The sequence below is a fragment of the Tachysurus fulvidraco genome, chromosome 21 (genome assembly GCF_022655615.1).
Source record: "Tachysurus fulvidraco isolate hzauxx_2018 chromosome 21, HZAU_PFXX_2.0, whole genome shotgun sequence".
NCBI classification, from domain to species: domain Eukaryota; kingdom Metazoa; phylum Chordata; class Actinopteri; order Siluriformes; family Bagridae; genus Tachysurus; species Tachysurus fulvidraco.
This window is the reverse complement of record NC_062538.1, coordinates 14,670,748-14,688,360: the sequence shown is the minus strand read 5'-3', so window position 1 is coordinate 14,688,360 and position 17,613 is coordinate 14,670,748. Positions and strand designations below refer to the sequence as shown.

At 38.2% G+C, this 17,613-nt stretch overlaps 2 protein-coding genes across 2 annotated transcripts in view; one reads left to right on the top strand and one right to left on the bottom strand.

The window, feature by feature from the left end:
* The first annotated feature begins 432 nt into the window (after window positions 1-432).
* Window positions 433-5,486, top strand: ccng2 (cyclin G2). The gene is made up of 8 exons (XM_027152837.2): window positions 433-728; window positions 1,543-1,686; window positions 2,007-2,141; window positions 2,315-2,565; window positions 2,801-2,879; window positions 2,972-3,070; window positions 3,390-3,586; window positions 4,504-5,486. The coding sequence occupies exons 2-8, from the start codon at window positions 1,582-1,584 to the stop codon at window positions 4,607-4,609; spliced, it is 972 nt and encodes a 323-aa protein (XP_027008638.1). The 5' UTR covers window positions 433-728; window positions 1,543-1,581; the 3' UTR covers window positions 4,610-5,486.
* Window positions 3,077-17,613, bottom strand: part of taf1c (TATA-box binding protein associated factor, RNA polymerase I subunit C) — a 20,007-nt gene continuing 5,470 nt past the window's right edge. The window contains exons 7-15 of the mRNA XM_027152836.2: window positions 16,981-17,109; window positions 15,517-15,634; window positions 14,418-14,489; window positions 13,497-13,632; window positions 12,943-13,065; window positions 12,596-12,773; window positions 10,980-11,111; window positions 8,069-9,427; window positions 3,077-3,599 (exon numbers count right to left, since the gene is read on the bottom strand). Coding sequence (XP_027008637.2) covers window positions 8,073-9,427; window positions 10,980-11,111; window positions 12,596-12,773; window positions 12,943-13,065; window positions 13,497-13,632; window positions 14,418-14,489; window positions 15,517-15,634; window positions 16,981-17,109 — 2,243 coding nt within the window. The 3' untranslated portion in view covers window positions 3,077-3,599; window positions 8,069-8,072. The remainder of the gene's footprint in view (window positions 3,600-8,068; window positions 9,428-10,979; window positions 11,112-12,595; window positions 12,774-12,942; window positions 13,066-13,496; window positions 13,633-14,417; window positions 14,490-15,516; window positions 15,635-16,980; window positions 17,110-17,613) is intronic.

The following is a 17,613-nucleotide window of genomic DNA, read 5'->3' as shown; positions in this document are numbered from 1 at the left end:
ATATATATATATATATATATATATATATATATGTGAGAATATATTTATCATGACGTTTGATACGTTTAGCAAATTTCCTCATGCAAAATAACACTATAGGCATAAAAACGTTATGTCTTATAACAACCTTTTTTATTATTAAGGTCAAATCTTATATGTAATACTGTCATTTTGGGGATTAATTAAAGTTTAGAACCCTCGTGTTGTTGCTTGGTGAAATATTACTGATATATGGCGCATTAATATGCCAAAATTTAACAAAAACAACAGCTTGACTGTGAAATATGTGGCCATTGCACGCAAAACAATAAACAGCCAATAGGAAAGAAACAAGCAGTCGCAACGAGCACGTGAGGAAGCAGCCAATCAGACGTGATTATTTTGGGCGGACTATTTGAACGCAGAAAATGTGAAGAACGTCATTGGTCTGTTTTAACGTCAATACTGCTGTCAAATTGTTTCAAAAATACTCTTCTGTCCTGTAAAACACGCGAATAATTACGTGATATATAGAGATGTTAAAACTAGATACATTCTCAGATGTATCGGTTTGGTGTGATAGATTTTAATTATTATCTAAAAGACGAGAAAATCAACAGTACGCGTCGTACGTGCAGCTTGTGACGTCATACGGGGGCGTGGAAACGGTCCACATCAACAAAAGGGGAAAAAGACTCGAAAACAGACAGAAGACCTTGTTCAAGAAGATGTCCATCTAAACGTGTCAGGTAATTTTATTTATATTTTATATGTACAATAAAGCGTATTTATGACTCAGTAAGTGTATCTGATCCCCTATAACATTAATGCTGTTTTCTGTTTATAGTATATTTTGTGCTGGGTTTTAAATCCTCCCTCTTACTCGGTTTGTCAAAAGCCAGTTTGATTTTTTTTTTTTTACACCAACACTTTAATTTAATTTTTACGTTATAATTATTTGTACCGTGAGTGAGTCCTGCAATTATATTATTTTCTGTTTGTTTTATTTATTTCTGTGAAATAAAAGGTTAAATGGAGGTTTTATTCGGTTTGATAGAAGCCCTGAGAAGTGCTGAGCTCTTTTAAAGAATATTTTGAGTACGTTGTCACCTAAAGTTGCTTTATTTCGACGGTACTGATCGGATAGATCGGAGATATTTGGGTCCGTTATGTTGGATCTAGAAACATTAAATACTAAACACAAGGAAATGGAGGCTGAACGTTTCCCCTCCCCCCCGTGGATGTTTTTCAAAAGGCAAAAAAAACTAGCATTAGCTACCGAGCTCGGATAAAACCGAATAACTTTATTGATTTATTTACTGGTGTATAATGTGTTTCCGGTGGTATGAGTTATAGTGGGTTTTTTAGGGTATTGAATGTAGATGTGTAGCGTATAGTTTTATTTTGGATTTCTTTGCTGAAGGAGGCGTTTTGACGGCAGAAATCTGAGCCCTTGGGCTTGGCCAACCTTGACCCTTCGACCGAAGCAGTGTAACTAACTAGGACAAGAAAACATTTACACTAAATATGTTTTTTTGTTGTTGTTTTTTTTTATTTAAAAAGGTTAATTCGAGTTAACCGTAAGTAAACCCGAGTCTCAACATGGAGGCCTTCGGACTCATGAAGGAGCTGAAGCTGAACCTTGAGCAGGAGAGTCAATACCTGCCCAAAGAGTCGGGACTGAAGCTGATCGAGTCGAATCCTGAGGTAAACCAACCGAATCGTCCGTGTTTACGTATCAATCCATTTCAAACCAAGCGCCTGGACTTAAAAACGTGCTATTTTTTGCTTAATAATCATTAATATCTAATGTTTAATAATAATGGACTGTAAATTTTAGTATTTCTTGTAAAAGCTGCTTTAATGTATGAACACTTTAGATTCTAATGTGTTCATACATAAAAGCAGCTTTTTATAATGATCAGAATGATTAAGACATAAAACTGATTAATTTCTAAAATACAATGATTTAATGTGTGATAGTTATCATTGTACATGCTTTTAATAAGTTTTTTTTTCTGCAACAGGGGATGGGAATTTCTGCAAAATGTCGCAACGCCAAAGTGGAGGATATCTGGAGCTTGACCAGTTTCTTCGGGTACAGCACACAGACCTTCGTCCTAGCTGTTAATCTGCTGGACAGATTTCTAGCTATAATGAAGGTACACGCAGATGTTTTGCAAAAACCTATAGTGTCATTCATTTATTATTGTAAAAATGACGAGTTTGATTCTAAATACTTTGACTGCATTACTACTTGTTTTTGTAAAACTAACCAAGTACCCAAGAACACTTTGTGTCAAAATCCAACTAAAATGTCATTTATTTCTTACAGGTTCAGCCCAAACATCTGGCCTGCATCAGCATTGGCTGCCTCCACATTGCTACCAAAGTGGTGGAAGATAAGTGTGATGTATCGTCAACACACGAGCTGATCCGCATCAGTCAGTGCAAGTTCACCGTGTCTGATCTCGGGCGCATGGAGAAAATCATCTCTGTGAAACTCAACTTCCAGTTCCAAGCCATCACTGCCTTAACGTTTCTGCACCTGTACCATGCGATTATACTGTCACATACCTCAAGCAGGTGAGACACATGAATAGGTGATGATAGAAAGTAACATGTAGATGAATGCCACTGAAGTCCATTGTACACTATGTAGGTCAATTAGTCATCATAAACTCAGTTATCAACAGACTCTGCCATATACCAAAGGGCACAGATAGCAAGCTGGCTGGTTCTTGTGTGTCATTTATAAATATTGAAAATAATGTACGTTAAGTCAGCTGAACCTAATGAAGCATGTCTTTTTCCTTTGCAGGAAAGAAGTCCTCAGTCTAGACAAGCTGGAAGCCCAGCTTAAAGCCTGCCTTTGCCGCATTGTATTCTCCAAAGCAAAAGTAAGTATTTACACTACAAATCAGAGCAATTTGGGACTTTTGACTAATATATATATATTAATGACATTCTTTTTATCTCTCTTGTCCTGTAGCCATCGGTGCTAGCTTTGTCACTTATAAAGCAAGAGATCGAGGCCTTGCAGTCTGTGGACCTGTTTGAGATCACCCAGTCTATTCAAAGACATTTAAGAGTAAGATTATTTCAAATATTTGGCCAGTTTATTTACACAGCACATTTTGTGAACTACAAGAACATGTGTTTAGACATAAGTGAGTCATCACCATGATATAAAACTTATAAAAATACAAAAAAAAAGGCTAGTAAAGCGTTTGACATTTGGCCTCAGTGGTTATGCAAGCTGTATTGGTCTGTCAAACAAATCTGCCCTGCTTTCTTTGAGAGATAAAGAATTCCAGGCATGCTCAGTAACAGCCTGACCCTCAGCTATCGACACACTACACCCAAAGCACCTCTTTTAGTTATGTAACCACCACTGCGTGTATGTGCAGATCTCGGAGACGGAGCTACAGCTCTGGAGAGGCCTTGTGGCCCAGTGCCTGTTGCAGTACTCTTCACCTACATGCTCCAAACCCAATCACAGGAAGCTGGTGTGGATCGTGTCCCGGCGCACGGCACAGAACCTGCACAGCAGCTACTGCAGTGCACCAGAGCTGCCCACGATCCCTGAAGACTGCTGGAGTGAGAGGTAAGCAGTGGACCTGCACACAAAGGTTTTCTGTTAATTATCCTGGTTCGCATAAACACTTCAAATTCAAAGAAAAATACATATTTAAAAAAAAAGTTTCGAATTAGCTTAAATTACTCAAGAGCCAGTTTGTGGAACAGGGGCTTCATTAGAATTACTTTCAATGTTATTCATTCTTAGCAAATTCAACTAGTCCCTTTTTATCCTGGATTTATCCCAACCCGGATCACGTTGCAAGTTTTAATCACAAACAATAGAGTCATTGAAAACCTGCAAAACAGTGAAGCATGTCATTATAGGTTCAAAATTATGTAACACACAAATACATATTAACAAATTAGGGAAGTTTTTAAAAAGAAATTGTGAACAGAGGATTTTTAGGGGAATCTCTCTGAGCAAAGATAAGCTTTTAGTTTCAGTTCACCGTTACTATAAACCGAGACTACCCAACCCTCGTAAAACGTCGTCACACTAGCATTCTTCCAATTCCACACGTCATTCTTTTTTTCGGAATTTGGGCCCGGCTCTCTACACACTTTATTTGCTACAGATACGTCACATAAGTGAGGTCACTTTCTTAGTATGCAGGTCACCATAGTTACCAACAAACTTAATACAGTTTGTTTTAACTTGTTAAAGTAAAAGCTAATACATGTCCATGTACTGAAAAATAAACAAAAACTGTTTCCTTCAGTCTTTGGTTATAATAAAAGTTTGTCTAAACTGTTGATGACTACTTGGTATCGTGGAACAAACACTTTATAAAGAACATTCAGAGATCATAGGTGTGGTACAGAACAAAACATTATGGGTTAAAGGCAGAAGCACGTATGACTTCAAAAGTAGCTGGTGTGACTAAAGCAGGGTGTGTTTGTGTCATCTGAAGCAAGTCTTATGTGTTTCTCTGCCCTGTCTAGTGAGGACTGGAGTGAAGATCTGAGCTCAGGGGAGGAGTCTCTCAGCAGTTCTTTGGGCAGCGATGCAGATGGGCCTTATTTCCCTGCCCACTTTCAAAAAAAATAAGTTGCCTAAAGGTGCTCAGCTGATTAGAGGCCATTCTACAAAGTAACCTCAAAACATGGCAGCAGGAATGTTGACTGTCTTGTGATCCAGCTTCCGTAGTGATGTCATGAACTACCCAGACCTCTCCATGTTAAAGAGCCACAGTGCCTGGGTTCCACACAAGACTTTACTCGAATGTAGTATGGCCATTTTTTTTATTTAATTCGAATCTCTTGATTATTCTTTCACCTTATTAGCCATTACTGATCCGCCTTTCTTCCTTTTTGTAACGGTTTTAAGCTTAAAAAAAAAAAATTGCACAACACAGGCAGCTATTTAAAGTTTACAACCAGAGACCTTTTAAAAAAAAAAAAAAAAATTATCTATAGTTTTAATTGTTGGTGCATGTTCAGGTTTGCCACATTCCAGATGATGACAGAATCATTCAAGACGTGAGACTTCAATAACTTAGTACTGTTGTGTTCTGAGACATTTATCCCAGTACTGTGCACAGTTTTGTATAACAATAGTCATGGATAAGTGGCAGGTTCTATCACTCTTCAGACTGTGTTCAGCTAGAGACAGTAGAGTTGTTTTTGTGTGTGTATGCCTTACTTCTTACATATGTGTGGTGATGTGACCCTTAGACTTGACAGATTAGGTTAGATTTAAATTAGCCAAAGTATGTTTCTGTATGGAGCAAAACACGATAACATTGAACGTGTGTATGTGAGAAAAAGAAAATGGGGAGGAAAAAAAAAATGCCACAAAATGTAAAAATGTCAATACAAAAAAATTGTAAATTTGTATATGTACAAAAAAAATGTATAGTAAGTTGTAGATACTAACTTATTTATTATTGTTATTTTTGTCATGTTACATAAAACTAAATATTTTTAATACGACTCTTCAATCTTTAATATGTTGCACTATATTAACTGTGGGTATGGGTTTCCAAAGTGCCACTACATACTTCGTCCAGCCTTTAAACCAACTCTCTGCTCAAACACGTTCCAAATCATCAACCTTCATGTTCAGCAGCATCATCTTGCATATTACATCAGCAACATCTCTCCCGTAAATTCTCAATTCTGGGAATCAAACATTTTCTCTACACCAGATTTTTCATTAATACGGGATGACACGGTCACAGGAAAATTGTAAATTAAAAAAGTATTATTGGGCTACCAATAAAAGCTTGACCGTTTGTCCCTTAGGTTTGAGCTTGCTTATGTTAGAAACATCCACACAGCAGACATCCAACTTCTTATAGGAGTACGAAAACATGGCACTAACCACAAACATTTTACTATAAATATTTAATTGATTTCAGGAAGGAAATACACTTACTGAAAAAGCACCTGAACAAGCATGACGCTTTATTCAATTCCTTCCTACTAAGGAAATTTTTGTGTTGCACAAAGTCTGCAAGCCAGTACAAAAAAAACATTTCAGCTGTTTGTTCACATTCATGATGTGTGAACAGCTGACTCCTGACGTCACAGTGCCTCTGGCAATACACCCTGCAATGTGGAAAAGAGGAAGTGCCTCACCCTGACTTATAAGGATAACAAGTTACACAGCAATCTGCTTGCAGTCTCATGAAGCCAGACACTTTAATCATAGTTTGCATCATGCTGCATCAGGCAAATTTTATTCCAGCAACTCTAGGAAAAATCTATTATTGCTTCACAACACCATCATGTCCTGAAATGAAATGTACCCAATTCTGTCCTTCCGCAAAAGTGCCAATCAGGAAGCGTCTGCTTTGTAACAAGGCCCACTGTTAAAAGTTGTAAACAAATAAAAATATGTTGGTGTCCAAAGTTCATTTAGTTTTTGTACAGGCGCTTCATCTTTAACATACATTATATGACCAAATGTATGCGGACATGTGATCATGTGCAGGTCAAACATGCCATTCCAAAGCCATGGGCATTAATATGGTAAATACGCTTGTCTCCTCCTTTGCTGCTGTAACAGACTAAAATTTTTTGAGCAGGCATTGGAGCATGGCTGTAGGGTTTTTTTTGCTTGTTCTGCCACAAGAGCTTTATTGAAGTCAGGCACTGATGTTGAGCAAGAAGCTCTGATGTTCGTTTAGTCTTACAATTCATCTCAAAGTTTGCACACTGTGGGGTTGAGGTTAGGGCTCTGTGTAGGCCACTCAAGCTGTTACACCAAATTTGCCATTCTAGATCTGTATAGCGCTCACCTTCTGCAAAAGAGACAGCGAGGTCATTCATGCTGGAACATGATAGAGTCCCTTAGTTCTAGTAAAAAAATAATAATAAAAAAACAAAGATAATAATTGAGGGAAGTTTATAGCCTTAAAATAAACCATGATAGGAATTTGTGACCCTAACCCCAGAAGTGTTTTATTCCTCGAACACCACAGTAATGTCAACGCTCATGCTTTTTGGTTACTCAAACTGAAGGAGCGCAAGGTCTCTAACATCGACCAGCTCTGTGATGTCATCATGGAGAAGTGGAAGAGGATGCCAGTGGCAACCTGTGATGCTCTGGTGAACTCCAAGCCCAAGAGGGTTAAGGCAGTGCTGGAAAATAATGGTGGCCACACAAAATATTGACACTTTGAGCCCAATTTGGACATTGTCACTTAGGGGTGTTCTCACATTTGTGGCCAGCGGTTTAGACATTAAAGGCTGTGTGTTGTGTTATTTTGAGGGAACAGCAAATTTACACAGTTATACAAGCTGTACACTCAGTATTGTACACTGTAGCAGTGTCATTTCTTCAGTGTTGTCACATGAAAAAATATAAAATATTTACAAAAATGTGAGGGGTGTACTTACTTCTGTGAGATACTGTATCTGCACACAATATTTTCTAATTAATTGTGTTGGTTCTATTCTGCAAGCCGGGCTAGACTCAAGCTTGGAGAATCTCTTAGATCCTGCTGTGGACATCCATCATCACATCCTTCCTCAACTATTAAGCCTTATTTTTTATCACTAAGATGTGCTGAGCTGTGCATTTAGTTTCAGAATCAGCGATTTCTTTCAGGGAGGTCATCCACACAAGTGAATTTTATGAAGGTTATATCCTTCAATAATTTATTTTATTTTTGCACTATGAAATTAACATCAGTAATCTATAACTTATTATCGGTCACAGACAAAAAAAAAAAAAAAGAGCAACTCAAATAAATCAACGATTGGTAATGAAATGTTTTAACTCAAAATGTCATCATAATATGTGCTACATACTCATGACCTGCATGACTACAACAAATCCTCAACATTAGCCAATACCATGCATGTAACACTTACTTGCTGCTAAACCTGAATGAGCAGTACCAAATAAAATATCTTGTTCCTTCAACTAAACCAGGAAGGAAGAGTAAAGCTTCTGGCAGCTTCTTTTAATGCAGAAAAAACCAGCAATTCTGTCATGTTTACATTAAAGAAATCATGTTTACATTAAAGAAAAAAGAAAGTGTTGATTATTGTGACTTACAAATTCAGAATCCCATTCGAGACTTCTTTTTCCGAGTCTGGGAAGCCTGTGAAGAAGTCCTCAATGAAGCCTGTGACGATAAAAGTAAACTGGAAGGTCTTGGTTTGGTAGAAATTGAACCAGCTGATGTACTGCCCTCGTCATTCTGTTTAAGTTCTTGAGAAGAGCCAAAGAGAGAATTGCGGTAGTCCTGATGCTGCTGCCACCGTCTTATTTTTTGATGGCCATGATGCGACTCTTTCAAACTGGACAATGAGGAAGAAAAAAGTGCAGAGTTGCTTTCCATAGTAGGAGCCTGGCTTGGCAGTTTTTGGACGTCCCTTGGAGGAGATCGGGCTGTACCAAAGGCTTTATCCTTCTCAGAGCTTTTTTTTGTTTTTTGAGGGCTTTTCAACCCTACTGTGTTTTTAGATGATACCTCGTGCTCAGAAATATCGTCAAGCTCTGGTGCACTCTGAAAGGTATGGACGCTCTCTGTGTCTGAACTCAGATACTGACTGGTGGCTGATGACCATTCAGACAGATCGTCCTGGTAGCTGATGGAAGAAGTGAAGCTTGAAGCAAGTGAGACTCTGTTTCTGGCTTTGGCTCTCTTTGCCTGGCGGCGTTTCCTTCTCAGGGCTTCAATCTTGGCGTCCCGGTTTAGACCCAGCTTTTCTTCCCACCAGTTATTCCAACCATCCATCCACGAGGCACTTATGCGCTGACTCAAATCATCTGTCCAGTCCTTGGGGTCCACCTCATCTGGAACTGGAATCACCTCTAGAGGAGGCAGGTATGTTTCCCCATGAACAAGCAGCTTCTTGGTCTTTAAGATCTCTGCCTGGTCTTTCCTCAATCTCTTAAACTTGTCCTCCTCAAGCTTGTCACTTTGTTTGACTTCACACTGTAATACAGCACTGGTCTTTATTTTCCTGTGCCTCAAGCTACGTTTGCTTCCTTTAGATTTTGTCAAGAGGGATTCCAGCCATTTTTTCCAGATTAATTTTAAATTGCGGCTAGCCATTTTGGGAATCGTTGGCCTCAGGGGATGACCACTTTTACTCTTAGCAAAATGCATGGATGATTCCAGAACATGAGCAGCTTTGGAGTTAATCCCTGCTTCTTTAGAGATCTTCATCTGATCATCATCTGAAGTATCAGAGTCATTCTCCTCATGAATGTCATTGACGAGCAGTTCTACTTGGCTCTGCATACGCTGATTTTGCTCTTTTTCAAGGTTGCTGTCTTCACCCGAGTGTGACTGATGTGGCTCTGAGTTGGTTGGATCAGAATGTCTTAGCAGCTGGTAGAAAATATCCCCGGCCTCTGTGAGCTGGAACACACACAGAAAGCCATTGTTCTGTGTTGCAGTTAGGCCTAAAAAACGAAAAATAAAATTACAATTAGCTTCAATGCAAACTTCTTGTCTACAAAAAGAAAAAAAAAGAAATTTCCTCTTGAACAGAACAATAACAAGCATAAAATATAAACCATCATCTTAAATAAAACAGTAACTGTATCACTAGCATAAAATATGTTCTAGCATAAACCTGAGCAAACAGTGAAGTAATCCACTTCTGTGATAATAAAGTGCCATAATTACCACAGTCATACAAGCGCCTGAGATAACGCCATAGCATCAGATACATGAAGTGTCATTTCTGTAGTCAGATAAAAGTGCTTCTAATGGTTAATCTGTGTTTCAATAGCCATGCACATGATCTGTGTTCAGCAGGGGATCACAACTTCAAATCGCAAATAATGCTAAAGCCATCTCTGGCTGTGAGCCAAGAAACCAAAATCAGAAATGTTCTCTAATAGGAGGGATGGCGTACTCTCTTCCCTCTGCCAATCACATTGACGCTAGACATCTGAGGCTGTCTACACTAAACTCATGCTTCTCTCCAAGTGCACTGTGCTTCCTGTGCAAGATACAGCTGGCTGGCATCAGGTGCCTCGGAGGAAGCACACGTTAGCCTTCACCTTCCCCAGCAGGTAGCTGACATATGATGTGGAGAGCTGGCTGGTTGGTGATAATTTGCAAGGGACGGAATATGGAAGAAAATGGAGAAAATAAAATCCCTATTACAAATGTCATTCAAATGCCGTATTTGGAAAGCAGAGGTCAATTTGATACTGTGTATCTGCGTGTATGTGCAAAATAATGTAGATTGTAAAAAAAGTTAACATTATTTGTACACTGTGGTCACACAAACGTGAAATGTCACTGTATGTGAACACAAAGCCGATGTAACTGGCTAAAAAAAAAAAATACACAAAGTCCAAGGGTCACTCTAGCAGTTTAAACACTTGATGGTTATGTAACTAACTTCACTGACCATCATAGCATATGGTGATTCTCAAGTGCTGATACCCAACATAGGCGCTCTGGGATATTGTCAGTCTGCTTGGAAAACTTGATGTGTCACCATTTTTTATGGAATCATTATCTTTTAGCTTTAACAGCAAGAACAGGGTAATCAGTACTTTGCTGACACGCAGCAAAACAGAACTCCTACTCGTATGATCATGCTTATGTGTACCAAATGTTTTGAAAATGCTCTTACGAAAACTGTAAAGCTGCTGGATGCGAGATTTTGGAATTTCAAATACTTGAATTTTATAGCAAAATCTAGGTTCTGCCAAAAGCCAGACCCTAACACACAAAATTGGCATTAAAGAACTACCTGCTGGAACATTCTCTAAATGCTAGTCATCTGAATTCCTTCAAAATAAGTCTTCTGGCTTTATGTCTATAAAAATTTATATATATGTTGAGTGTGAAAATTCCTGGCGAGATCACATCATTTTCCACATCTGGTGTGAAATGAAGCCTACTGATGTGGATGTGTGTATGTGTATATGCCATGCCAAAGTTAAAGTGGTCAAACAGTGTATAATATAAAATAAATATAAAGGCAACATTCACCTGCGGCACGTGCGGCCAACCTTTCTTGTGCTTTCTGCCGTCTGTGTGGTAGCTGCTGAATCTTCAGGCTCTCACACGGACTGTACAGTTTTTGAATTGGACCTTCTGCTTGGCATGCCCGTTCTCTTCCACCTTGAAAAAACAAACAAACAGTGAGCTACTTACTTGCTATAAGCTCCACAGACAAAAAAAAACAAAATCTTCTCCAATACTTTTTTACATCTCCATTTCATTTACTAATTGCACCAATCACGTTGGTTAAGAATTCTCAGAGGTTCTGTCATGACTTCCTGGGACAGTCAGCATTTCAGTTTATCAAAGGTGTTCAGTGGAGTCGGGGTCAGGACTCTAAAGGCCACTGGAGTTCCTCCACTCCAACCTTGACAAATTATGTCTTCAGGGTTTGTCTTGCTTTGTGCACAAGTCATTTTCATGCTGAAACAGGTTTGTACTAGACCCCTTTATTCCAGTTAAGGGAAATTGTAACGTTCCCCTTGTATATATCCTTGAAGTTTCCAGAGACGGGGGGCCACAATAGAAAAAGCCCTATCACCCTTTGTTTTTAAGCGTGAACGAGGGACAACCAAGAGAGCTCTATCAGACGATCTTAGAGATCTGGTGGATGAAGAAGGAATAAGATGATCTGTGAGATAAGATGGGGCTTGACCATTAAGAGCTTTAAAAACAAACAACAAAATTTTAAATTGAATTCTAAAATAGAAAGGCTAAAATTGGTGTAATGTGATCTGTTTTCTTTGCCCTGGTCAAGAGTCTCGCAGCTGCATTGTGTACCATCTGTAAGCGTGCAATGGATGACTGAGGAAGACCCAAATATAATGAATTACAATAGTCAAGGCGGGAGGTGATAAAAGCATGAATTAGACCTAAACTGCGTTGCCTTGTACTTGTACATGTGTAATGACAAAGTTGAATCTAATCTAATCTAAAAAGTCCATTATACATAGGGCATTCTATATAACTGTGTGCTTCTGATGCTGTGCCAATTAAATGTCCACAAACATTTGGCCATGTAGTGCATCTTGCCTAGTCTGTACACAAACATTTTCGGGACTTCTAATCTAGGTAGTGTAAATATAAAAAAGTCATTACATCCTAGCAGAAATTATGAGAATTATACTTCAGTTCTGAACTGACAACATTTTGGATTGGATTTGGACTATTTTTTCCTGAAAGCTTACAATTAGTAAACACTGGTAGAAGTGAGTGTGTGCATTAAAGCAGATATAAAGGGTATTACAGTCTGAGAGGAAGCATCACAGTGTGGTTAGGGAACAGCACTAAGCAGGTTAGATGTACCATCTACGTTGAGCTCCCTGACTTGCAGCTGATCTACTGTAAGCAATGCTTGACAAGCCGAGAACATCGAGGGAGCTTGGACATTTCTGCCCTTGTCACATAACACCTAGCTCGACTGGACTTTTTACACAGCTCACTTTGCAAAATGCACTGAAGAAAACTACATACAAGTTGCACAAATTTTACACATGAATAAAAAAAATATATATATACACACTGTATTCATATTTCATATATCACATACATCATATTCATGATATAAAAATGAAGTAAAGACACCATTAAAACTGTGCTCTGACCAGAATACTGCAGCATCCTAGTCTCCTGTGCTCTCTGGGCTCCCAGAAGGATTTTAGAGCTGCTGCTTTGGCCCAAAGCTGGCACAACATGGGCAAAACAGGGAGGTGTCTCCAGCATGTGCTCCCACTTCAGGGCAGGCACACAAGGCATTCGCTCATCCAGGAGGTATGCGGAGAACTACGAGAAAGAAAGACACAGAGCCGAATATAAACAATTTATAAGTAATACACAATCTGTTGTAGATGTGTGACCCCTACATGGACTTCCACTACTTTTCCCATACGTGTTACTGTTGTACTGAACACAGCATTACTATTAAGGTGTGTATCTAATACTCTATTTTCACCTGTGTAGTAATGAGGTGGTGGAATCCGTGGCTTTCTGCCAGGTATTTGCCCAAGACCACTCTTTCTCCACTCTTACAAGCAGCTGCCCCACTGATCCGGAACAACGTGCGACAATCACTGCTCTGTGGAAATATTGGTCTCATTCAGTGTCCAATAAAAACCTGACCATAAACAAAATGCACTTAAAGTCTTACACAGAACTAATCATTGTCAGTGATCAGAATTTGGCCCAGAGATCAGCTGATGCTAACCTGTTCTGGGTTTTAGATAATGTAATCCTGAAGAACAGAAAACTACAGTATAAACATCGATGCATTTTTTGAATGAATGAAAAGCATTTGGTCCCTATAGTAAAAGAATACACATTAAAACCATATCAACCCTGACAGAAGTAAACTAAATAATCAGCATGAACTCGCTGAAGTCTCTTTACTGCTAGTCTTTTTCCTAACTAGTTACATGTGATTTTGGGATGAACAAAAATGACTGAAAATAATTAAGTAAATAAAGAAACAAACGGAAGAAACTGGTTGGTTGGTTGTTGCCATCATACCCTTATGTCTGTAAGCTCAGCTCCAGTCCCATCAGCATAAACCATCACGCGTGGATGAGCCGTGAACTCACACCATCGCCATGGTGACTTGGCATTGAAGTACAGGTTCATCTTTTCATCCCGAATCTTTTGCAGGCTGGAAAATCAAAGTTTAGTATTTATATATTATTTATTTACTTCACTCTGGGCCTGATCAAGATCTAAGAAAAATGTGTAATTAGTGTCTATTACAAATATCATCACTTGACTATGATATGTAGTACAAGTATGATTACTTAAGCATTCACTTTTAGTAACCAAGCCAATTATAATGCATTTAATACTTGTAGTTTAATACTTGTAGTTTTTATTGGTATGTATCTATACATGGCTAAATATACAGCTTACAGAGTATGTGGGCTAAAAGAGATTAAATGCATGTAGTTCATTTTAGTAAGCGTTTGTTGGAGTTACTGTGTCCAAATCCAATATGGGGTTCTGTGTAGCAACTATATTACACACTATGTAGTGAGCATACAGAATAAACAGGAAGCCATATTGGTGTCGGCCAAACTTGCTGTTTCACAATAATACTTTTTTTTGTTCTGGACATTTATATAGACGTGTAAAAAGAACACGTCACTTCAGGAACTCAATATAGCATCTCTCAGATATCACAGTTTCTTAAAAGACTCAAGGCCAAAAGATGCCTTATTTGGAAGACATTTTGTTACTCAGCATTATCTAATGATTTAACGAATCTCCTTGGTTGGCTGCTGAAATGTTTAGGAGCATGTTTTTCAGAATGATGTGCACATAACATTCCTTGATAGCACACACAGTTCTTAAACATTCAGACAACATGAACAGTTCAGCATGTTTTATACAGAAACACACTTACGCAATCCCCCCCCCCCCACACACACACACACACGCACTTACCCCTTTCCCACAATCCAGAGATAGGCTGCTCCACTCTCGCTGGCTACGACAAACTCTCCAGAAACATGAGGACTAAAGAGAAACAAAGAAATGAAAAGAACATGGAGTTTAATGCATGCTACCACTTGTCTAGGTTTTCTTGACTCTATAATGCATTGCAATCAACACTGCTCATGAATTGCTTTAAGGAAATGAATAAGATTTTTTTTTTGGTCATAAAATGTGTTTTATGCAGCGTGTAGATGGTACCATGTAATCTCAAAGTCTCTAGAAAACAATGTTGCTAGGGCAGGAGGGAAGAAGTTAGCTGGATTTTATTTTAATGTTATGTTGATTACCAACAGTAGATCAGCTTTAGTGGGTTCAGTGAATTTATAACCCTAGCAAAGAAGCAGCAGAACTGAGGCATGTAGTTCTTTGTTAACAAGCTCCACATGCTCACAAGCAACCAAATGCAAGGTGCAAGTGGTACAAAATCTCAATATTATAGTTCACACTATAGTTTGATAAGTTGACAGGTTTGATATCGCTTGGGTGTAATAACTTCACCTGCATGAACTAAACTTAAATTGTGGTAAAACATTATGAACATCTATCTGTTTAATAGATAAAAAGGGTTTTCACTGTAAATATGTACATCCTTACAAATCCTTGCCCCCAAAAATTTTTTAACAAATGTTAGTTACTGTTACTACGACAGCAAAATGCACACATTTTAAAACCTTCTGTTGCATAATTCTTATAGTATGGATATTTTTGTCCATTATTAACTTATTATTCATTTTCTGGCAATTTTGTGATATAGTGAATAATGTTCAACAATTGCCTACATTTCTGTTTCACCTATCAAATGTTTACAGATGATTATTCTAGAAGAGAAATGATAAAGTACAAATAGTAAAGCTGTTTTGAAAACTTTCTTCATGCTGACCCATATACATAAATCACATGTCTTGGCTTGGCTTGATTATTAAAATGATTCATTTTAAATATATTCTTGCACATTAAGCATCATCGAAACTTTTTTGCATTAGCTTTTATTAAAAAATGATAAAAGCACCATTAAAAAAAAACATTAGGAAGGTAAGCGATCGCACACCTGACGTTGAGACTGGTGGCTCGTTGCTTCAGCTGCACCACCTCTAAAGAACGAGGATGATTAGAGGCTTTCATTTCCCATGCTGCACAGCAATGATCTGAACGCAAGCCTAGATAAGCTACGCAAACACAAAAACCCACACAAATGAACAGTATACCCAAAAGGTGAAGAGTGAGCAGTAGAGTCATGATTTGCAAGTTATTAGCACCTCCTGGTGCCATACTGTGATAAATCACAGTGGAAATATAACATATAATTCAGCTTTACTCCCCAAAGAGAATACGTCTACAAGCATGCCTGTACTCTCTCTAAATTTTAATGTTTGAAAAGCCATTATTATTGAATTTATATTAAACATAATACGTTTATATTAAACAGGGTTTTAGATAATTTTCTTCAAGCCATGAGTACAATACCCTCTTCCGTGCTTGAAGTTGAGTACAGTACTTACATTTACAGCATTTGGCAGACGCCCTTATCCAGAGCGACGTACATAAGTGCTTAAATCTCTAACACTGAATACATTAATGCTGGTTCACTAGGTTACATACTTAAGATATACAGTACTCTTTAGTATTGTAGTCGTCTTCTTCATTAGAGCGAGGGCACTGTACCCACTAATAGTTGGAGGAACCAAGTACCAGTATTCTGTGAGTTAGTCCTTTTGCCTTAGTAAATACCATTTTGATACTGTATGTTCTATGTCCTTAGTTTTTGCAAGGCTTCAATGTCCAGTGTTCATCCTGCCCAGCACTCTCTAGCTCAAGTTGGCACTTAATCTGCCTTCGTGTTCTGTCCACAAACAGTGGAGCATCTTCGCATATTATCTAACTTCTCGCTTTTGGTGTGCCACTAAGGTCAAAATCATTGTACCTAAATCAGCAACAACCCTAAACACTGTCCCACTGCACTGTGATAGTATGGTTGTAATGTAAACAATCTTATCTGCCCCCTTTTCCGGCGTAAAAACAATTTATGTATTACTCAAACAAATACATGAACAAATCACTCAGAATCCTCCTCTACAAAGAATGCGTTGTTGTGCAGAGTGTAACAGACAAAACATGAAAAATCTAAAAACATATGGTATTGTTTCTATATTAGAAAACTTTGTATTAAGTTGGGAAGCATATTTACTCAACCACATTATCCTAATCCCAGTTAAACGTTTTTAAAAATTCAAACATCTTGGCAATTCTAACGGCAGCAGATGAAATGATGAAAACTTCATGCACTCTCATTAACAAAGCACATTTCCAGCACGATTTGAACAAGATTTTCAAACAGGTATTTATATGTTACATTATTAATAAAACATTTCCTAGAGCAATGTGAGCTACATGCTGAGTTAATGATAATCATCTGTATTTTCTATTCACTGACTTCACATGTACAAAATAAACAGCTGATAACGGATAACTGTGTGTTCACATACCCCTACACATAGCCGGTGATCAGGCTTACCTTCATCATTCACCTGGGCCACGCTGACCTGCCTAACTGTTCCATCCAGATTAACCACCAGAGGCTTGTCGGCCATGGTGACACCCGCAGGTTTATCTTTCCTGAAATCCAGCTCCATAGGGTGAAAATCTGTGTGATTACTGAATTAAGTACTGAAAACTAACAGCCTTTGCTGAATATGCATCATTTATATCAAGTCATATGAAACTTTATAAATGTTTGTACAAAAGCAATCTGCTTCGGGTTAGGTGTTTAATACACAATCCTTTAAAGATTTCAGAGGGTTTTTTTTGGATGTGGCCAAAAATGCTACAATCTGATGGAACATTTTTCAAGATTTTGCTGATGCACGAACATGGCAACATGTGCTGATTATTATCAGGGCTGCTTCACACTCTTTGTTGCTGTTTAACACCGAGCACATGCAGTTGGAATGACTTTAGTTCATTTTATAATGAGCTGAGGTACAGCTAGTAACTCGTTTAGATTTATTTACAGTCTCGACTTGGGTTTTGCAGCATTCCTGACTTTGTTAACAAGTAACTAAATAAAATCACCAAATGCTTAAGCTGACGCATTAAACAGTTTCCAGTATTTTTCTGCTGTTTCTGCAGCCCACAATTTTTTCCCTTT

Coding starts and splice junctions, on each gene's coding strand:
- ccng2 (XM_027152837.2), top strand. CDS start 1,582: ATGGAGGCCTTCGGACTCATGAAGGAGCTGAAGCTGAACCTTGAGCAG. Junction 2,880..2,971: donor TTGTATTCTCCAAAGCAAAA/GTAAGTATTTAC, acceptor CTTGTCCTGTAG/CCATCGGTGCTAGCTTTGTC. Junction 3,587..4,503: donor GAAGACTGCTGGAGTGAGAG/GTAAGCAGTGGA, acceptor TGCCCTGTCTAG/TGAGGACTGGAGTGAAGATC.